Consider the following 21566-nt stretch of genomic DNA (forward strand, 5'->3'; position numbering starts at 1 on the left):
ACTGCGACTTTTGCGAACTAATTTCATTGGAAATTCCTTTTTACGACTACCACACACACACACATGAAAAATTGTGTTGCTGCCGCGGTGACAATGTCAAATTGTGCTGGACCCTGTCAGCATCATCAGTGGGGCATTTATCTTGCACCCGCTATAAGGTCCACAGCAGCCAGCAGCAGCAGCAGCAGTAGCAAAAGTCGTTGCAACTGCAACTGCAACTCGTAGCAGGTGAAGTTGCTGGCTGAGACCACACAACATTTGCGACATTTTGCAGTGCTGCATCATTTATCTATTTCGGATTTATCATTGATTAATCGCCAGCGGCTGCCCGGTTGCCTGGATGCGTGTGTGACGCCAGTTGGTAGCCAGTTAATGCACTGCAAATAATAAGTAATGTCTTTTCAAATGTTGCTGAAGAAGCGGTACAAAATTAACAATTATTATTATTATTATTTTATTGAAATATCTAATACGATCCTTATTGCAATGAAATGAACTAGAGCGACTAAGGCCTTGAGGGTATTATATAATAATAATAACTTAATAATATCTGTGAAATCTTTTTGTTTTTCATAATTGGAATTCGTAATATATGAAATAAGTACAATTGGTATATTAACTCAATTCAATGCTAATATTCCATTGTTTTATAGCTTTACGAGTAGCTTGACTCCAGTTATTGACAAATTATTTAATCTTAGAAATGAGTAATGTATTAAATACGTAAAATCGTTATAATTCTTATATAAATTTTTGTATAGAGTAATCTTTTTATCTTTCACAATTAGAATGAATCATAACAAAGAGTCATATCAGTATTCCCAACGAAATAATTTTATTTAATATTTATGTATTTATTCAGCATTTGTATTTATGTATACTCTATTTGGTGATTTTACGTTTATATTCCTAATTTGTATAAAAAGAATAATTTTTTCCTAATGATAGATTAGAGCTTTGATAATGTTTCACTATTATTATAATTGTAATGAACTTTTACACATTCTTTATCAGTTGTGTACAGAGTGAAAAGGCTTCATAAAAATATTTTATCAATAGTCTATTTATACTATCGATTATTTAACTGTCATGCATTCCTTCATAGAGTTTTCATAATGTTTCATTATTATTATAATTACAATGAACTTACACATTCTTTCTTAGTGGCTCACATAGTGAAAAGGTTTACCTAAATAATGTTTAATTTTATAAAAATATTCAGTTTATAGTTTAACTATACTATCGATTATTCGACTATCATCAATTCCTTCATTCAGTCCTTACATCTATTTTAATTGCATTTCCAAATTGAACTACGCTTAAGGCATCAACTTTTGCGGCTCAGTGTAGAGTGCAGTGTGTGCTCTCTAATCGGCGGCATATTTGCATATTCGCTTTATGCAGCAAATGGTCCAGTCAATGATCGTTAAGCCGACTTGAGAGCGCATTCACAGTCCAAACTGGGCTGGGCTGGGCTCAAGTTTTAAGTTGGGGACTACGACATAGACTTGAAGTTTTGGGGCTGGTCCAGAGGCATTTGTGTTTGTCATTGGCTAGCTCAATTAGCGTGCCACAGATCGATGGATGCATGCACCTGTGTATTAAGAGTATGAGTTGTAAGTCAGATTCTAAGTGCCGCATGTTGTTCGCTGCAACTGTTGAGGTCAATCGACTCGAGGCAAGCACGTGTTGCACGCTGCTGGCCTGGCACGCTAATTGGATGCATCCGACATGGTTGTGAGGATGCCCTTAGGGTCTCTTTTGATTATGAGTGTGCTTGTGACCAATCAGCGAGCATTTGGTTATGCCACTGGAATTTGTAGCACCTTCGAAAGCGACGCGGATCGTAACCAAAGTCGAGAGTTAATCCTGTCAAGCTGTTAAATTAATTTCTGTGCCGCGGCGCGTTTCGTGCATAATTTCTAAAGCAAATAAGCAGTCGAGCGATCGAGCAAACTCAACTGCAGGGCACACAATTCAGACGCTCTGTCGGCTTAAATGGCCAAAACGTGATGGCCAGTTCAAGGGCCACGTTGCAAGTGGCCAAAACAGTTGTTGTTGCAGTTGCATATTGAATGCGATTTCAATTGCAGCTACTACCTGAGGCAGGCAACTCTGCAAATATCCACATACACACACACATACACAGAGCACCTGTATAAAGTGTTATAATCCATCATCGTAATCAACGTTGCCTGCTGCCTGATAATTGTGCTGCACTGTGCTTGGTGGTTGCCCCAAAGCTTTTGCTCTGGTTGCGCCACTGGCGATCGCGCGAAGCCAAATAACTGTAACTAATGGAAATTGTAACACTTTGGCAATGTTTTAAATGTTGCTCCTGCCCCTCTCCATTGCCACAGCATGCGGCATGCCCCCATGCAAAATGATTTTCTTTAAAGCGTGTTTATGACGCCTCGTCAGGCGTTCAAAATTGATTAGGATTAGGCCAGCGGCTGCCACGACCAATAACAACAACAACAACAACAACAACCATGACAACAAACGACAAAAAGAACAACAACAACGAGAGCGATTAACTGGACTCAACTGAAGTCAGTTATTAGCTCGCAATTGGCCAGTCGAAAGTGTCCAATTGGCCACGCATTCAGGCCAAATTATCGGCATTACATTTACACAGGAGGCGACGACTAACGACTAATCGAGCCAGCCCCGATAAATGCCGACGATCCATCACGATTGACTTGCATCAGATGCGCAATCGATATAAGAGTGATCTAAGAAAAGGATGGCTGGAAGAGAAAGAAAGAGAAGGAGAGCATACAGACAAGTTAATGTAGATATGAATCTAAAAAAAAACTACATCATTATAACTACGTATTAATTGCAATGCTGAATTAGGTTTATTCCAAGACAAGTTGATGAACAAATTAACAAAAATGCAAGTTATAAAAATATAACTAAAATTTATATTAAAATATTTAATCTTAAAGTCATAAACATATAATTAAAGGCCTAATTAATTAGCTAGAATGTAAATAAATAAAATAAGACAAATTAAAATCATATCTCGTGAGTCAAAGTAATAAGTTGGTTTAATAAAATGTTTTCAACTGAATTTTTGGTATTTTAAAAAAAAGTACTTCTGTATTTTCATTGCAATACATACCTGATATATACTTTTTGGTATTTTAAAAAGTTCGACTTTGGTATTTTTATTTCAGTGTATACTTGATAAATACTTTTTGGTACTTTAAAATAAAGTTATACTTCTCTATTTTCATTTCCGTATATATATATATATATAATTTTTGGTACATTAAAATAAAATACTTTTTTTTATATATAATATACTTGACACACATTTTTTGGTATTTTTAAAAGATGCTTTTGTATTCTATTATTATTATTATTATTATTATTATTATTATTATTATTATTATTATTATTATTATTATTATTATTATTATTATTATTATTATTATTATTATTATTATTATTATTATTATTATTATTATTATTATTATTATTATTATTATTATTATTATTATTATTATTATTATTATTATTATTATTATTATTATTATTATTATTATTATTATTATTATTATACGAGTATTATACTTTTTAGTATTTTTAAATGTATGACTACTTCGGTATTTTCATATCAGTATATACTAAATATTTATTTTTATTTAAATTTATATTAATTTACAATTGTTCTTTTCGTTGCAGATTCTCAATCTCCTGATTGGTAAGTCTTTTAATTCTCTTCATTCACATTCGAAGAACTTACCATGGTTTCTATTGCATGTACGACTAATTTAACTAATTAGTAAAAAGTTTTAGTTGCGAGTACTTAGCCTCCATAAACTATTTTCCCAAATTGGCAGAACTTGTCAAGGTATTATTATCTATTGCCAAGTTTTGTGGCTCTGTCGCTGTTGCTGCTTAATTTGTAGAATGAAGTGAAGTAGAGTGGAAGTGGAGTGGAGCAAAACTGTTAGTTTGGAGCATTCTCACGCAACTTTGTGTTGTGCCATAAGTGAGACATTAGGCGCAGTTTGCAGTCGTTTGACCTTTGACTTTGGCCATATTTGCGCAACGTGGCGAGCGACGTTTCCTTGGCCCATGTTGGCCAAGACGGCCGAGAGTCAACTTGGCTGCTTGGCTCCAACGACTCTCCGGCATCATTAAGACAAAAACATTTGGCCAGGCACGACCCAGCATCTGATTAATTGCGCCTAGTGCAGAATTTGACTTTTTTGTTGCTCAAATTGCAATGCGCCGTCGTCTGTCGAGTAATTACCATGCCATTTGCCAGGGGGCAACCACCAAAACGGGGTGGGGGGAAAGAGAGTGGAGAGTGAGCGAAGAGACTCTATTTCGAATTGCACTTAATATGGAATTTCAAGTTCAAATTTATAAACACTTTTCCATCACGCCGATATCTGATACTTCGCTCGCGAAAAATGCATTTGATCTAACCGTTTCTGGCCGTTTTCAACTAATGGCTAACAAAACGCTCTCGCTCTGTGTGTGATGATGTCATGCCAATGGCAACACAGATCAAAGGCTGCCAATCTGGCACTGAGTGTGGCCCGAGCTGTTCGCCTGTGGCATGTTTCCACAAAATGCTGCCGCTAATTTTCTACGCTTGATTCAATTATTTTAAGTTTTAAACAAATTGCAATTGATAATTGGCAACAGCGAAACAATAGCCGCATATCGAATTGTTTAATACCGCAACTTGATATTTATTAATTAAATAAATTCATTTACATTTTGCTATGAATGTTGTCACATAAATATGTTGCATTCAGCATTGGCAAAATTAAAATAACTTAGCATATTAACATCAGTTTCATCACTCAAGTGGAAATAAACATTTTAATATTGTATTTTACGAATGACAAAGATTTATGAATAGTTTTCTGGTTATTTATGAATAAAATGAAAACTGAATTCATAATTCTATTTGACAACAAAATAATATAGATTATTAGAGTATTCGACGGATATAAAATCTTGGTGTCTTGATTGTTTTGAGAGGTTTTTCATTATATTGGGAATTTATTTATTTACATTTCTTGTACATAACATAAAAATGTATTTTTTCTTTTGAGCATTTTTAATGCAAGAAATTTTTGAATGGGCTATATAATGAGTTTAGGCATGAATGAATTATTTCATTGAGAAAAGTCATTGTTTTTTTCTATAAGTTGTTAAATTAGTGAATTAGCAGTTGTTCACTGATGACTAATTCTTTAAAAATTCTTCACGATAATATGATCTACTTATCAGTTTTCTATACAATTTTATAGATACTGAGCAAAGTGTTTATGCTTATTTTGAGAGCAATTGCAAAGTGTTTATGCCCGTTTGGAGTGCAGTAATAACAGCAATAGCAAACTATGGCCAACTGCAGCTGACACACGGATGCAGCGATGCAGATGCAAAGTGGCCTAACGATTTGGCCACCATTTTTGGGGGTGCTGCGTCAAGATGAGGCAGCAATTTGCATACGATATTGTCGTCGTCGTCGTTGTTCGTACGATGCGGGATCAGTTTCGAAGTCGTCGTCGTCGTCTTGTGTCTGAGATCTCCAAATTATGTCGTTATTTGTGCCATTTTTGGCAATGGCTGCGACGACGACGATGAGGCCAATGATAAATTTGCAGCACTTAGCCGCTGATGTGGCATGTTGCATGCAGCATGTTGCCAGTTGCCGTCTGTCAAGAGTATGTCAATTGGCTTGCTAATGGCTGCCAATGCATCAGCTTAAAGATGGCCAAACGTAAACCGAAATGAAGGGGGAATCAAAAGACAGATCGTCTCTTAGGTGTTGTAAACGATGTGTGGCAAGTCGACGTTGCTTAACGAGCTCCACTCTCGCATGAATCCACTCGGCATTCATCATAAACGCCTCATAAATGCAAAAAAAGTCTTTTACACTTGGCAATCAGAGAGAATGAGAGAAATTGCCCAAACACTTGCAGCCGCTTCGCCTCTCTTTTGTCTCTCTGATCTCTTTTTGGCCTGAAGGTTTGGCAAAAGCCTGCCGCTTGTTCAATTAATTTGGCCAGCCCCAATGCTTGAGGAAAGGAAGCAGCCAAGTGCAACAATTGAATAGATAATAACTCACGCCCCACCTACCCAAGCAGCTAAACTAGCCTAAGCAGCCAAGGCAGCTCAGCTAACCACCCACCACATACACACACACACACACTCACACACATATACACATATACACACTACACACTCCTCCATTTAACTAAGCAACTAGCTTGCCACAAGCTCTGACCGTTGACCAAAAGCGCAACAACAAATGTGGCAGCAAAAACAAGCGTGCAGTTGCCAAAGAGAATAAAGTAAAGACTAGAAGATACTCTGTAAGTGTCTCGTTTTTTATAGGATTAACTAAGAATTTAATGTAATAAACTGATTGCAAATTATTGAAGTGAAAAGGCAAATTTTCATCAGTAAAGTTTTTGCTAACGAATTAGGATTCAATATTGCTTAATATATAGACTTAAAATTTGAAATTTGACTTAAGGTTCAAAAGATGTTATAATAACATTTTTAGCAACTCTCTATGTACATAAACATAATATAATATGAATGATAACATTTTCAAAAAATACAAAAAGTCGAAAATTAATATTTATAAAATATAATAAAGAAAATGGTTTAGGTTGAACAATTTGAAATGTAAAATGTTTTACAGTCTTTTTTAATTTTAGATTTTGTTGAACTTAAAAGAAGGAATCTAGATCACAAAGGAATTTAATGAAATTCTTCATAGTTTTCTTACTTTCTAATGACAGCTTTCCTTCTTTCTCTTACTGCTACCACTTGAGCATACCCATTATGTTCAGCTCTCAAGTTTACAGGGTATAACAAGGCCTGTTACTGTTTGCTGGCGCTGTCATATTCAAATTGCTAATATGATTGGTGTTTACAGATTAGAAAACAAATATTTCACAAATATTACCACTAATAATTTGTTGCTGTTGTTGTTGTTGCTGCAGCAATATAAACGACGGCGGCGTCATGTTGCAAGCACATGATCATCATGATGATTATGATCACGATGATGATGATGATGATGATGAGGCTGTAAAAATGCTGCAAGTGCGGCGATAACCTTTTGACTCTGGCCGGGAAACGACTGCGAAGTTGAAGTTGGAGTTGGATTTGTATGCCTGGTGCAAAACTGACAAATTGAATGAATAAAAGAGCAACAAGTGGTCGCTCGGCTGGACATTGGGATGTTGCTTTGCCGAGGGGGAAGGCGGAGGGCGGACAGACGCGCATAGTTAAACATTTTGAATGAAAACGCCAAGAGTGAAACGCTGACTGCAACTGCAACAGCAACAACAACAACAACGGAGCGTTGCATTTATGTTTTGACTGCAGTCGAGGCGCAAAAAACATAAATCGAAACACTTGCTGCGTGTGCCAGGCCAAACGCGCTTTGCTGCCTGCCCCTTCATGGCTGCCCCTTCATCATGCAACAATCGAGTCAACCGCCCACCGCAGCAGCAGCAACAGTCGCTGCAGCAACAGCAGGTTCCATTTGTAGCTTCGGTAGGTGTTGCCCCAGCAAAGAAAAAAGAGCGCAGAGGCCACTTTGAAATCAAGTCGAAAATTGCAATTCCAAAAAGTTTGCCCTCGGCTAAAAAGTGGAGTGGAGTGCCTCGCGCATGTCGTTGCATGCCCCAATGCATGCAGCAAATGCGTCGACTCGACTCGACTCGGTCAGTCATATGGTGGCATCTATTGGCCCAAGCCAGGCCGTGCCACATGTGGCATGCTCTGTCCCGATCTCTGGCTTTTTTCCGTCTTTTCTCTACTGCCTGCTGTTGCATTGTTGTTGCAGTTGTTTGTGGCAGTTGTTGTGTGTGTGTGTCGTTTAATGCGTGGCCGCCTTTTGCTGAGGCCGATGCTGAGGCGCTTTATTAATTCACTCGACGGTTGTTTAATGTTTTTGCATCTTTGGTACATATGCATACGCTAACATTGGGTATTACATGCTTCTAATAAACAAAGCTCGACTTTATTCGAATATATTCATTTTTATTGATCTGGCAGCTCTAACAGTATAGAAGTGGACAGCACTGTCAATGTATAAGTGGGCAGCACTGATAATTTTAGTTGGCAGTTCCGTTAAAGTTGTCACATGGAATATTGATTTGTAAACATGCTTAAAAATTTTAGCAAATACATTTAAGTTATAAACTGTATATATTAATGTACTAAGTGTAATATTTGGTATATTTTAGTATTTTGCGGTATATTTTTAAAATATGGTTCTATTAAACATGGGTATCTCACATTCGATCACATACGACTATAACTTTCTTATCTGTTAAAAATTGCTAGATGATTTAAAACTAAGTTAATATGTGAAATCAAAACAGGTGCTGAATTGGGCAACTCATTAAGTATAAAATGAAGCAACCAATTGATAATGATTATCATATAGTTTGTTAGAAATTTAAAGTTCTCTTTAAAGTCTAAATGTTATTAAACGAATATTATCCCAGAACATCTGAACATCTATGGTTTTGTATAAAGAGTAAAGGAAATAAGCGAAGAACATGCCAGTAAGTGCATCCATTGTTCGACCATTTTATTTTTGCGCTTTGCCATTTGGCTAGTTGGGGTTTTTGAGGCCTGTGCGGGTGCCTTGTGAATGGTGCCTTGGTCTGGTCAGTGCAACAGGCAAAAAGAGGCATAAATCGGCCCCAGGTGTTTGGGTGCGCATTTCCCACGGATTAGTGCATAAATAAAGAAGGTCAGAGCTGTAGTTGTTGTTGTTGCTGTTGTTATTGCTGTTGCTATTGTTGGTTGCTTTTGGGGCTTTACAATTCGCGCAGAAGAGTTAACTAGATATTTCAAATGCTATGGCATGGGGTCGCCCCGTGGGTCTGTCAAAGACTTCCGATCTACTATGAACATAACCATAACCACAAAAGTCTCTCTCTCTACACACCAAGAGCTACAGACTGCAAGAGCTTTCTTTTGGCCAAATTGCTTTATTAACCGTGCAGACCACGATATAATAACAACTTCATTTTGATGTGCTGCTGCGTTGGCTGCTGCTGCTCGACTGGGACGCCTAAGGTGGTCCTGACACAGCATTTCCTTTAGCTCATTAACACGTTGCCCACCAAAAACAAAAAAAAAAACTCTGTCGATCGCCCAAAAACCTAAAACTGAACTGGACTTTCGGTTTGCGTTGATGGAACCCACACGCAGCGGTTCTCACGGTGCTCAGCAAACAAAAGACAAAAGGATTGATTTTCCTGTTGTTGTTGGTAGCGCAATTTAAGATTAGCAACAGTTAACAGAAGGGATTCTCTGGGCAACGGAGCAACGGCATGGGATCATAATGATAATGCTTATAATACACACACACATCGGTCAGCAAGGACCACCAAATGGCGCTGATAAGATGCGGCGGCCTCCAAGCTCGAGAACTGCGTTCCGAAGATCTGCCAAAGATATATCTGCCAAGGCAGGAGGAAGGGGCAGGTGATGCTCGTGGTGGCTCCTTCGATAATCGCGCATTAAGCGTGCGTAAGTCACGTCACAAGAAATAAGAGAAATACAAAAAAAAAAAATAGCCCCCGCAGGAGGAAGAGTCGCCGCCGCCGAGGGGCAAAGAGAGACAGACCTTGCCCTGGGTGCGATCGCGATAAGCGCGACTTTTGCCTCGGTACGTGCTAAACCCTTTGCCTTGGTGATCATTTTAATTATGGGGTCCACAGACCTTGCCCTCTCCCCGAGCTGCTCGTCCTCTTCCAACTTGGGGTCAAGCAACGCAAATTGCGCTTTGTGTTGTTTTTGGGTTTTGTTTTGTTTTGGGGCTGGGTCAATATTTGTGTTCGGTTCGACCATAAATACTTAATTTGTCCCAACGGTTTTCTCTTTTTTATAAAGTCATCGACGAAGCAATTGCCGGGCAATTACCTCATGCAAAAATGTAAAGTCGCAGCACATACACACATCAAAATTTTGGCGTTTATTTGTAAGGATATACGCTCGCTGTTAGTCATCCGCATCGGAGCCAGGCGCCGAGGCATCCACCTCGAGATAATCGTGGACCAGCTGGCAAATGTTCTCCGACGCCTCAGCGAAGTTGCCCTCCTCAAGACCCTCGCCCACATAGTGATAGACAAAGGCGCGTCGCTGGTACAGCTTATCGAACTTGTTGACCAACCGACACCAGGCAATCCGGATATTCGTATTATTCGAGATGGCCACGCAAGCGCGACTCGCTGGCGCCAAATCTCCGTTGGGCACATAAACCGGCGGCATGTTGCTGACGCCAATCTTGAAGCCAGTCGGTGACCAGTCGACAAACTTAAAGGTTTTCATGCGCCGAATATTCTCCAGCGTTACATTGATCTCATTCGGTGCAATATCGCCGCGATAGAGCAGCACACAGGCCATGTACTTGCCATGTGCCGGATTGCAGCGCACCATTTGGGTGCTCATCTGAAAGCATTGACTCGTCAGCTGGGCCGTTGACATGTCCACGTACTGGGCATTTGTGATGGGCACCAGAGGAGCATAATTGATGAGCGGATAATGAATGCGTGGATAGGGCACCAGATTCGTTTGCAGCTCCTGGAAACTGACCATAGATTGTCCCGAGAAACGTTGAGTGGCAGTAAACGAAGCAACCACCTGCCCAATGATGCGATTCAGATTCGTGTAGGTTGGAGCGGGCACGTTCAAGGTGTTGGCACAGATGTCGTAGAGCGCCTCGTTGTCCACGATGAAGGAGACGTCCGCATAGTCCATGGAGAAGTGCGTGGCCAGCAGCGCATTGTAGGGCTCCACAATAACCGGTGAAATGCTGGAGTTAAATTACTCAATTAATAAAATAAAAAATTGAAAGTAAAAAATCTACAGTCCAAGCAATGTTAAAGCAGTACTATCCTTAAATCATACCAAATGTGTAAACCTACAACTGCTACTTCATACAAAATATACCATAGCACAAAATATATTAAATTGTCTACAAAAGCATTTAATACCCAAAAGTTACCGTCAATATAAAAGTTATTTTAATATCTTTTTAAAACAACAGTCGAGTTTGGTCGAAATAATGCAAAAACAGTATTATCCTTAAAATGTATCAAATGAATATATCTACGACTACTACTTCATACAAAATATACCATAAAGCACAAAATATACTGGATTCCAAAGCATTTAAAAGCCGAGAAAAAAGTTATTTTATTATTTTTTCAAAACTGCAGTTTGCTCGAAACAATGGGAAAAAAGTATTATCCTTAAAAATTTCAAATTATCATAATATACCTACAACTACTAACCCATGCGTAAATATATCATAAACTATTTTTCAATTTGTAACTGATCGCAAACTACATTTTCGGTAGTAATAAAGCTAGTAGTAATTATTATTGGGTGTAGCAAAAATCGAGATAATCATTACTTACGAGGGCGATGGATACACTAGAAACTCAATGATTGTCATCTTCTTGCCAAAGTCCTCCACGAGTTTCTCCATGATGCGTGTGCCGAGCCCAGAACCAGTTCCCCCGCCAATAGCTCGAAAGACGAGAAATCCTCGCAAGCTGCGACATCTATCAGCCACACGTCGTATCGCATTCATGGAGCGATCCAATAGCTCACTGGCCATCAGATTATAACCTCGAGCAAAGTTGCTGCCGCTGTCATCCTTGCCCGTTATCAAAGTCTCGGGATGAAAGAGATTGCGATACGCTCCAGTGCGTATTTCATCTAAAAGAAACAAGAGTTAATAAGGGGATTTCCGAAGAAGAAACTGCGCACCTATGACTGTTGGTTCCGTGTCGATCATGACGAGTCGCGGCTGAACACAGGGATCTCGACCGCTGAACTCGAAAAACGTGAGAAAGGAGTCATCGCAGGGCTTGGACATGAGGCGTCCATTCGACATGATGCCATGTTCCAGGCAATACAGTTCCCAGCAGGCATTGGCTATCTGAACGCCCGCCTGGCCGATGTGTATCTGGATTATTTCGCCCCGGCTGCCCATGTAATGCCGGTGTTGTCACCTCTCTCTGACCTCTCCACATGCGTCCTATTTGCTTTCAATTTAGTGCAAAACATACGAAATTAAAAAGCCCATTCGAATAATTTTTAAGTTTTTTTTTTTTGGATTGATCTTTTAAATAATTTCATTTACATAGAATTTCAATGACAAGCTAAACAATAGTTTGTATGCTTTATATATTTATGATATATGCCATCATTATATATAGTATAAATAGGATTTTATATAGCATATAAGTAGATATTTTCTTTTAGTTAAGTACGCACAATACAATTTTACATAACATTCATTATTGTCCGCGCGCGGATTCGTCAGTTTTTTTTTTTGTTCAAAGCGTTAAGTACATTTTTCTTAAAGATATGATTATTTATATAGTATGTTTTATATATAGTTTGGTAATTTCCGTGCTCGAGTGCAATAAGAAGCTATAAAGGTAGTTGGTTAGGAGATGGTCCAATAACTTAGCTAGCTTTTCATTTTAATGGAATGTACGAAAACAATATTGATTGGTATAAAAACAAAGAGAGAACTTCGGAATACCGAAGTTAAAATATACTTCTTGCAGTTGGTTAAATGGGAATAGCAATTACAATTAGATTAGTGGAATGTTAATATAGTAAGGTAGTAGATTTTGTTTAGTTGAGTTTTATGATAGAATGCCGAACTAAAGCCATTTTTAAATAAAACGTGATTGTCATACATTGGATAATTTTTAAAACAATTTGAAGAGATTACCCTAAACGAATTAAAAGCGGAAAGTACAATTCCAAATAATAATTGTGATTGACAGTTGGTATAAAGTAAAAATAGTTAAAGAACTAAACAGATATTGATCTTAACTTTTATGAATTCTGCAAGAGTATGCACAAAATACACTTAGTTTATACAAGTGTGTGGCTAGGTGTGTGTGAGTGTGTATTATACAAAGCATTCGCAATTTCTAGCTACGTTATAAATAATTTACAAAACAGACTCCTAAATACATTTTCATCATCAATACAATACACATTTGTCGGCTATGAAACAACTGTCGAATGGAATACAGTAAAGCTTCCCTCTACATTTGGAATGATATTCATTTATATTGCCTAAAAATATTTGATCTTTAAAGTGCAGTTCATTTTTGTTTTGTTTAACATTAATACTTTGGTTTTAGGGAAGTTTCACAGTAGATTAAAGTCGAAGTACGATGAAATCATGTTCTTTATGTGCAACAAAAGTTGTTTTAGTTTTGGTTTGCGGTTAGACAGTTTTTTCGAAAGCGCCCAAAGTTTTGGGAGCGAGACTAGAAAATTTGATACACTTGATATTGCGGAAAGTAGCAGCAGCAGCAGAGGAGATGACTGGCAAACATCTTTGCTCTAAAGTAACGACTGCTCGAGAAGAATGCGTTCGAATCCTGAAGGCGGACCATGCGAAAAGTTGTCCAGAATAATGTCCAGAATGGCGCCATTGCCAACTGTGAATAGGAAAATAATAATATAATTGTAAATATGATGGAATACTGTATTGCACTCACCATAAATGACCGGAAAGAGCGCGGCACCGCGCACATTGCGGAAAGGCACCTCCAGGTTCTTGCCATTGAAGTAGAAATTGAGCTCGACATGATCGAAGGCTACGCCCACAATATCGCCCTCGTCGGGAAAGTCACGTTGTGGTGCCTTGATCAGCTCTTCGACCGTTGTCAATTCACTGTTCCCGGTGGTCATCACAAGATCCTCTTGCAGATCCTCGATGGCAATGAGACCAGCGGCAGCAGCGGCACTATTATTCAGAATTCCATTTGTTGTGGTTGTCACCGACTTGCTGGAGCTGAGCGTTGGCTGTGTGCAGTTGGCAACGACAGGACCGAACTCTTCGTCATTGTGTCGTGTGGCATTGTCGGAGCAGAGACACCATGATTCCCGATCACCGCCGCCCCACTTGCGTCCGAGGTCCGCTTGTCGTGTGGCCAGGCCAATGGACCAGCTGCCGCTTTGCTGTATCTTTACCTCGAAGTAGGACTTGGACTGCACCAGGGGTGCAGTAGCCAGAACACCGCCTGTGCCTGTGACACGCAATTGATGCGACAGCAAAATAACGTCGGCGCCTGTTGTGTTGAAGTGTTTTATCAACTATGTCCATGATTGCAACACGAAGATGAAGAGACACTTACCCATATGCGCCGCATCGAGGTGAACGTCGGGCTCGCGGAGTCGATGTGCGGCCGCTGTTGGTTTTCGCAATTGGCCGCCATTGAGGCAGGTGCGCAGGCAACAGAACATGCCACAAACTGTCGCAATTACGTGTGATTGAGACTGTTTTATGTGTCAGCTTGAAAATATCTGTTTTTGTTTTGTGTCTTGCTTGATTTTGTGCAAGCTGAAGTTTGTATTTTTAGTTGTATTAATTTTTGGTTTGTTGTACTTTTACTTTCTGTTCTTTTCGCTTGGTTTATCAACAGCTGTTTTGCTTTTGCTCTGTATTGCAACCCTGGCAGCCATATTGTGACGTCAGCCAGCTACAGGCGCTGCCGCTAGATGGCGCAACCAACGCCATCTATTGTTCAAAGTCAGCAAGCAGTTGGCAACGCAAAAAAAGTATTTGAATTTGTTTCTGTTGCATTTTATTTTTATTTTGTTGATATAAATCTACTTTAGAAGAAAGCATTTAAATTTACAACTGGGTAATTAAATAAAATAATATCAACAATTTTATAAGTAATAGAATTGATAAATATAAATTTCAATTCACGTTGATAGTTGTAAACAAGTCCAAGGTGTGGTAGTCTACATTACGCATTTGGTTATTCACACTCTTCGTATGTGGAAATCAATTCGCGGTATCTTTCGCTTACAACTGAATCCTCGAGACAGATGGCGCCGCCCCCGCGACTTAGATGCGATTGATGGCGATTGAGATCCCCGATGCAGATCCAATCGCCGCCAGAATTCTTCTGGGATACGGCCCACTTGGATCGATCTGCTAATGCAGATATCGATCTACCTTGAGGGCCGACAACTTCCTTTATGTTGTAGATCTTGTTGTCGTTGCATTTGTTCGGTAAATTTTGACAGGCTGAACAGCTATTACGATCGGTTCGCACAAAAAGATTAACTCCAAGCGCCGGGGCGACAATGTCGGCATATAACTCCTTGTAGATTGACGGATGTTTGCCAAAGAACCGAAACTTTCTTCCTTTCAAGGTGCTTAGCTCCACATCTAGCTCAAGGTCGCCAGTCGGGAATGTATTGGGACCGATGGCATTATGCAGAAGCGGAAAAATATCGACGAGATTATTGGATTGGAGTGTTAAGTTAAAGTGCGGCTCAGAGAGTACCAAAAGTTCAGCCGCTTTTTCTACGCCCTTTTTATCGAGTGTTAGACAAAGATAATGTTCTCCATACGTCTGATTTAGAGTACCATTGAGGGGCATCGAGTGTATAATCCAAATTCCTGAGTGTACAGTTGCGGATGCGGCGATTAATCCCCTAGAAGCTCCACCCCAATCGAATGTGGTGCCATTGGTAAAAACATCGTTGTAAGTAGCATAAGCTGCAAGATATTCTAAATTCAATCCTCTGAATAGCAGAGATCGATTACTCATCAGTGTTTCATTCGACATCTGCCACTTGTTGTAATTTTCGCTGGTCACATAGAAGTATTTTTCATCATCCTGCAGATACATGAACCACCTACAAATCATTTTGTGAAGAATAACTACAACTTTGATTATTTGTTGACTTACCAATCGACATCATTGTTGTCTTCATCCTTACATGACAAATCAGCTGAAACATTTACTACAATTGCGATTAAAAACAAAAGACACAGACAAAATACTCGCATTGCCAAAAGTGTTTTTATTCAGTGTTCAACATCTACTAAAAGTGAAATTTATAATGTATAGAAAATACGCATTATATTTAGCGTTGTTGATAAGAAAGTGAACTGCTGAACTATCGTATTTTAACTGCATTCCAAAATATATTGTTTACGTTAATGAATAAAAAAATGTTCCTGATCTTCTAGATAGAAATGAATTATAATAAGACATTTTTACAAAATATCTAAATATTTAATAAATCATAAGAGATAAAAGGTCTTCTGATGAGCTTAGGAAAAACTGGATTAAGTTTAATCGATTTAAAAAAAAAATGTTTGCAATTCAAATACATGTTTTATTTAAAGAATATTAAAGAATTACCGTAGCATTGCATTGAACTTTATTAAAGCATTAATCGTTTAGTTACATTTCTCGTAATTGGCGACAAGTTTGCGATAGAGATTCGAGACGCGAGCACTTTTGTGGCACACTGTGCCACCGCCGCGCCGATGCTGTGATTGCTGGCGATTGATGTCGCCGACACAGATCCAATCACCGCCACCGACACGCCAGCGATGCAAGAGAATGCCCGACTCTTGGGAGACAGCCCATTTAGAATGATCGCCGGTTGTCTTGAAGCCAATGAAATAATCCTGATTGGCAATCTCCTCGACGTTGTAGACTTTGTTTCCCGTGTCGCAACTGTCGGGCAAGTTGCCAGCACCATCGCGCCAAGCCTCGACAAAGAGACTGACGCCCAGAGCCGGAGCCACGACATCGTTGTAGAGCTCGACATTGGCCCGGGAACTCTTGCCAAAGAGACGAAACTGTTTGCCGCCTAACGAACGCACCTCGATCTCCTTCTGATACGGCGCCTCAGTGCGCCATTGACGCTTCAACGCACGCTCCAAACTTGGGAATTGTTCGCCCAGACGCAACAAGGGATTGCGTTCGTAGTAAAAGTGAGGTTCATTGTAGACCAACAGCTCGCCCGCCTTCTCCACGCCCTCAGCATCGAGTGTGACACAGAGCAAACTCTGACCAAAGTGTTCGCCCGTTGTGGGATAACTGTACTGGGGCACAGTCGGATATTTGGGCACCGAATGCACCAGCCACATTCCTGTGGTGCCATCGGTAGCAATAACACCTTTCGTATGTCCCCCGGTGCTAGAGACCGTGCCATTAGGGAACTCATCGTTGTACGCGGCGAGCAGCACCTGAGCATCGGCATAGAGAGGACGCAAAGTCTCGCCAGGCAGCGAGTTGTCATCGGCTATGCGGCGTCCAGAGAGCTGCCAGCTGTCGTAGGCTGAGCTGGTGACATAGAAGTAACGCTGGCCGGACACATCGTGTCCCTGACCTGGATCATTGGTGTAGTGCTTGGGCAGCTTGTACATGTACCACCTAAGAGTTAAGTGTTCACAATAATACCGGGATAACTATTAATCTCTGTTTGCTTACCAGTCGACATCGTGGCCAGCTTCATCCTTGCAGCTCACTTTGTTGCTTGCCGCACTAACTTGCAGCATGGCAGCCGCCAAGAGCAAGACACAAATCAAACGCATGTTGCAAACCTTCTCGTTCAACAGTTTAAATTGAAATGATTCAGCGTCGCAAAATAAACTCTAATCAACACAAATCGCTCATACAGGGTGCTCCACTTAGGTGCTAATGTGTTGGGAATTCATTACAATAGTCACACCTGCTTGGCATTTGTACAAATGCAGGTAGAGCGTGTGTAAAGTATATAGTTACATTGAGACAATGCTTTACTTATGTATTTCAAAATATCCCTGTACTGTGTGACCTGTTTGCCTGCGCTCTATTTACAGCTTATCGGTTTAGAACTCTCGACCCCTAAACCACATCTGTGCTCGCATTCGAGAGGCGTAGTTAGCAGAGTATGTAAGGGGGATTCTAATGAAAGAACCTTTACTGTGCGCCTCTGTAGCTGGCGATAAGCGAATCAGCAATGAGAGATGTTGCATGTTTCATTTTAATTAGAAATACATAAGAAAGACTCAATAGATTGGAAGATATTTGCAGTTCATTGCAAGGGAAAAATTGGAATAACCGAAACCTATTTTTATAGCTACAGCTTAGAAGAGTATTCATTTACTTTGTGCCTCTTCCAAGTCCAAGGTATCGTAGTCGACATTACGCATTTGGTTATTCACACTCTTCGTATGTGGAAATCAATTCGCGGTATCTTTCGCTTACAACTGAATCCTCGAGACAGATGGCGATTGATGGCGACTTAGATGCGATTGATGGCGATTGAGATCCCCGATGCAGATCCAATCGCCGCCAGAATTCTTCTTGGAAACGGTTTCGTGTGTTCAGATGCGACGATTAATCCCCTAGAAGCTCATCTGTATTTCATTCGACATCTGCCACTTGTTGTAATTTTCGCTGGTTACATAGAAGTATTTTTTTATCATCCTGCAGATACATAAACCACCTACAAATTATGTTGTTAGATTAACTACAACTTTGATTATTTGTTGACTCACCAATCGACATCATTGTTGTCTTCATTTTTAACTGACAAATCAGCTGACACATTTACTACAATTGCGATTAAAAACAAAAGACACAGACAAATTACTCGCATTGCCAAAAATGTTTTTATTCAGCGTTCAAAATCTACTGAAAGTGAAATCGATAATGTCTAGAAAATATGTATTATATTTAGCGTTGTTGATAAGAAAGTGAACTGCTGAACTATCAAAAAATCACTTTGTTTCTCATGTCGCAGCGGTCGGGCAAATTGCCAGCACCATTGCGCCAAGCCTCCACAAAGAGACTGACACCCAGAGCCGGACTTTGGGCCGGGAACTCCTGCCAAGGAGACGAAACTGTTTGCCGCCCAACGAACGCATCTTGATTTCTCGATATGGGAAAAAACTGCAGTTGTTGTATATTTTGGCATATTTTGCACTCTATGGTATATTTTGAATGTTGTGGTATATTGGTCTTCAATATTTTTTCTGTATTTTAATTGTGTATACTTGAAGATTGCCATACTGTTTTGCTTTTGTTGAAAGTGGGTGGCGGGTGTTTCACAGTCGAGCAGACTCGACTGCAGCTTTTTGCTTATTGTTACATTAATAAGAGTATTATTACTTTGTGACTTCTTTCCGAACAAATTTGGAATATGGGAAAACGGCTGTTGTTTGATTGTCAATCCGGTATATGTTCCACTCTACGGTTTATTTTGAATGTTGAAGTATATCGATCGTAAATTTTAGTATTTCCGGTATTTTTTTTAGAATATAGTAGTATATCAATGTAAAATTTAAGTAGTTTTTCGGTATTTTATGTAGATTTTAAGGATAATATCGTACTCGTTTGCTTTTATTGAAAATAGGTATCGGGTATCTTGCAGTCGTGCAGACTCGACTTATTGTTGTCACTGTATTCCGCATTAGGAATTGAGCCTAAGAGTATTTATTAATCAATTTATCATCTGTCGATCGAACCGTAGAATTTTCTCTAGGGTTTGCCTACAAATAAATTCAAGATTGTTGTTTACAATTACACAAAACAATTGTTCAAGTTTTTATTTATTATTTGTATTACATATTATTATTTGTTGTTGTTGCTGTTCTTGTTGTTGTTGTTGTTCTGGTTGTTGTTTGTTGTTGTTGTTGTTTCTACTGCTGCAGTAAACACTTTCTGCCGTGGCAGGTTCTTTGTGCATCTCTTACTGACTTGTTGTCGAGTTGTTTGTTGTTGGGTGAGGAAGGGCAGGGGAATTTGGTTTGCGGGGAGAGAAGATATGATCAAATTGTATAATAATTGTTTGTAGCTGTTTATTTATGGTACTTGGTTGTTGTTGTTGTAGTACAATCAATAATAAGATTAATAATAATTGGGCTCTGATATTACGTTAATGTCATTTCAAATAAATCGCGTTTAATAAAATTTGTTTATCGCTGGTTGTTTGCTTATTGTTTCTCATTCATTTCATCGTAATCGTTAATCGATCTATATTGAATTATTTATAAATCCTCATTTCAATCTGAGACATTATCTTCTGCCAATTCAATTTGTATTGTGTTTTCTTTTCATTTCTTTTATTTTTTTTGTTCTTTCTATTGCTTTTAACACTCTTTCGCTTTTGTCTTTGGTTTCCGCACTGCAACAACACATAAAACTCACAATACAATATTTTTGCTAAATATTTATGTATTTTTTTTTATTTTTGTATTTTTTTTTTAGTTTTTTTTTTCAGTTTTAGTTTACTTTTAATATAGTAGTTAATAATTTTTTAATATATTGTATGCATTTTGTTTTGGTTTTTTTTTTTGGTTTACTTTGAAATATATATAAAGAACAAGGCTGATATTCATATTTTGTTGTTTTTGTTTTCTTTTATATAAGTTCATAATAATATTTAGCTAATCTTTTCATAGCTTGCGCTCTTTTGTATATGTTTCTTTCTCATTTTTTTACAATACTAGCAAAAGGTTGTCAATTGTTCAAATGAAGAGTTCTTAAATTGTTTTGTTTTTTTTTATTTTTTAGTATTATTTTTGTATTTTTTTTGGTTGTTTGCAAAAACTTTAAATGAGCCTCAAAATAGACAAACATTTGCCATTTGTTGTAGTTAATAATAATAATAATATTATTATGCTGAATTATTTGTATTATACTTATTATTATTTGTATTATGTTTATGATGATAAAAGTTGCAATTGAAAACTGCACATATGCATTTCTTTTATTATTATTATTATTATTATAATTTGAAAATTGCTGCGGCTAATTTGTTGCTGCGTTACATATGTTTTTTGTTTTTGTTTTTTTGTATACATATATAAGTATATATATTTATATATAATATAATTATATATGTGCATGTGTCTGCACAACACATACTATATATAGTTCATTTTAATATCGGGCACAAGTTTGATATGTTTTCAATTGTTTACTTTTCTTTATCTTTTTTAAATGTTACTCATTTCACTTGTTGTTGCTGATGTTGTTCTTGTTGTTGTTGTTGTTTGCTGTCATTATCAACATTTTCATTTTTGTTTTTATTGATATTTTCAATATTCAATATCAATTTTGTTCTACTTATATGGCTATGCATGTAAATGAATGTATTTGTTCTGTGTATATATGTATGTGTGTATGTGTATATACGAGTGTATGCTATATGTATATTGGAAATGTTATAAACAAATTTACAGCATCATCCATAGCAAATTGTTTTCTTGAGAATATCTCCTCTGTTGTAGTTCAATATCATATTATATCAATTCTTATGTATATAACCGTTATATATATATGTATATTTATTTTTTTATATACGCATCTTCTTGTATGTATTTTTAACTTGTTTTAGTTATTGCAAAAATTTTCACTAATTTAAAATTCGTTTCCTTAAGGTTTATGCGTATGATCATCATCATTATTATTAAAAATCAGAGCAAATCAGATTAGTCAACTAAAATTGTGAAATGATAAATAAAACAAATGTCAGTTGGGATTTTTGTTTAACGAACAAAATGAATTTATTATGCGTAATTAATACCGTCAATTAATTAAAAAAGGCTAAGTAAACGCTACACATAAACGCAAGTATGGAAATATTGTTTAGAAGTATATAGTTTATATATACTATATGATATTTTGGGTATATATATATAGATGGTATACAATACATAAATTACTTAAGCATTAGTTGGGTTACAAAACTTTTTAGATAAGGCA

The 21566-nt window shown here is 38.0% G+C and overlaps 4 protein-coding genes and 1 long non-coding RNA gene across 5 annotated transcripts; 1 reads left to right on the plus strand and 4 right to left on the minus strand.

The window, feature by feature from the left end:
* Window positions 1–9965: 9965 nt before the first annotated feature.
* LOC132786285 (tubulin alpha-3 chain) lies at window positions 9966–12191 on the minus strand. The gene is made up of 3 exons (XM_060792779.1): window positions 11791–12191; window positions 11436–11739; window positions 9966–10828 (listed from the first exon to the last, which is right to left on the minus strand). The coding sequence occupies exons 1-3, from the start codon at window positions 12014–12016 to the stop codon at window positions 10015–10017; spliced, it is 1344 nt and encodes a 447-aa protein (XP_060648762.1). The 5' UTR covers window positions 12017–12191; the 3' UTR covers window positions 9966–10014.
* On the plus strand, window positions 10823–12075 carry LOC132786289 (uncharacterized). The gene is made up of 2 exons (XR_009632425.1): window positions 10823–11315; window positions 11376–12075. It is a non-coding gene; the product is annotated as an uncharacterized LOC132786289 (long non-coding RNA).
* A 1038-nt stretch (window positions 12192–13229) lies between the features above and the next one.
* On the minus strand, window positions 13230–14468 carry LOC132786288 (SPRY domain-containing protein 7). Its single transcript, XM_060792782.1, has 3 exons — window positions 14193–14468; window positions 13554–14126; window positions 13230–13493 (listed from the first exon to the last, which is right to left on the minus strand). The coding sequence occupies exons 1-3, from the start codon at window positions 14299–14301 to the stop codon at window positions 13396–13398; spliced, it is 780 nt and encodes a 259-aa protein (XP_060648765.1). The 5' UTR covers window positions 14302–14468; the 3' UTR covers window positions 13230–13395.
* Window positions 14469–14607: 139 nt separating this feature from the next.
* On the minus strand, window positions 14608–16124 carry LOC132786287 (plancitoxin-1). The gene is made up of 2 exons (XM_060792781.1): window positions 15765–16124; window positions 14608–15711 (listed from the first exon to the last, which is right to left on the minus strand). The coding sequence occupies exons 1-2, from the start codon at window positions 15863–15865 to the stop codon at window positions 14823–14825; spliced, it is 990 nt and encodes a 329-aa protein (XP_060648764.1). The 5' UTR covers window positions 15866–16124; the 3' UTR covers window positions 14608–14822.
* A 95-nt stretch (window positions 16125–16219) lies between these two features.
* On the minus strand, window positions 16220–17451 carry LOC132786286 (plancitoxin-1-like). The gene is made up of 2 exons (XM_060792780.1): window positions 17304–17451; window positions 16220–17246 (listed from the first exon to the last, which is right to left on the minus strand). Exons 1-2 carry the CDS (start codon window positions 17405–17407, stop codon window positions 16262–16264), a joined length of 1089 nt encoding a protein of 362 aa, XP_060648763.1. The 5' UTR covers window positions 17408–17451; the 3' UTR covers window positions 16220–16261.
* Between the last annotated feature and the right edge of the window lie 4115 nt (window positions 17452–21566).

The sequence above is a fragment of the Drosophila nasuta genome, chromosome 2R (genome assembly GCF_023558535.2).
Source record: "Drosophila nasuta strain 15112-1781.00 chromosome 2R, ASM2355853v1, whole genome shotgun sequence".
In the NCBI taxonomy this organism is placed as follows: domain Eukaryota; kingdom Metazoa; phylum Arthropoda; class Insecta; order Diptera; family Drosophilidae; genus Drosophila; species Drosophila nasuta.

Bases quoted from the DNA above. Each gene is read 5' to 3' on its own strand.
- LOC132786285 (XM_060792779.1), bottom strand. From the start codon at position 12,016: ATGGGCAGCCGGGGCGAAATAATCCAGATACACATCGGCCAGGCGGGC. The intron at 11,740-11,790 runs GTGCGCAGTTTC...TGTTTCTTTTAG, and splicing joins CACGGAACCAACAGTCATAG to ATGAAATACGCACTGGAGCG. The intron at 10,829-11,435 runs GTAAGTAATGAT...ATTTAACTCCAG, and splicing joins CTAGTGTATCCATCGCCCTC to CATTTCACCGGTTATTGTGG.
- LOC132786288 (XM_060792782.1), bottom strand. From the start codon at position 14,301: ATGTTCTGTTGCCTGCGCACCTGCCTCAATGGCGGCCAATTGCGAAAA. The intron at 14,127-14,192 runs GTAAGTGTCTCT...TCAACACAACAG, and splicing joins CCTCGATGCGGCGCATATGG to GCGCCGACGTTATTTTGCTG. The intron at 13,494-13,553 runs GTGAGTGCAATA...TCCTATTCACAG, and splicing joins GCTCTTTCCGGTCATTTATG to TTGGCAATGGCGCCATTCTG.
- LOC132786287 (XM_060792781.1), bottom strand. From the start codon at position 15,865: ATGCGAGTATTTTGTCTGTGTCTTTTGTTTTTAATCGCAATTGTAGTA. The intron at 15,712-15,764 runs GTAAGTCAACAA...AATGATTTGTAG, and splicing joins GACAACAATGATGTCGATTG to GTGGTTCATGTATCTGCAGG.
- LOC132786286 (XM_060792780.1), bottom strand. From the start codon at position 17,407: ATGCGTTTGATTTGTGTCTTGCTCTTGGCGGCTGCCATGCTGCAAGTT. The intron at 17,247-17,303 runs GTAAGCAAACAG...CTTAACTCTTAG, and splicing joins GCTGGCCACGATGTCGACTG to GTGGTACATGTACAAGCTGC.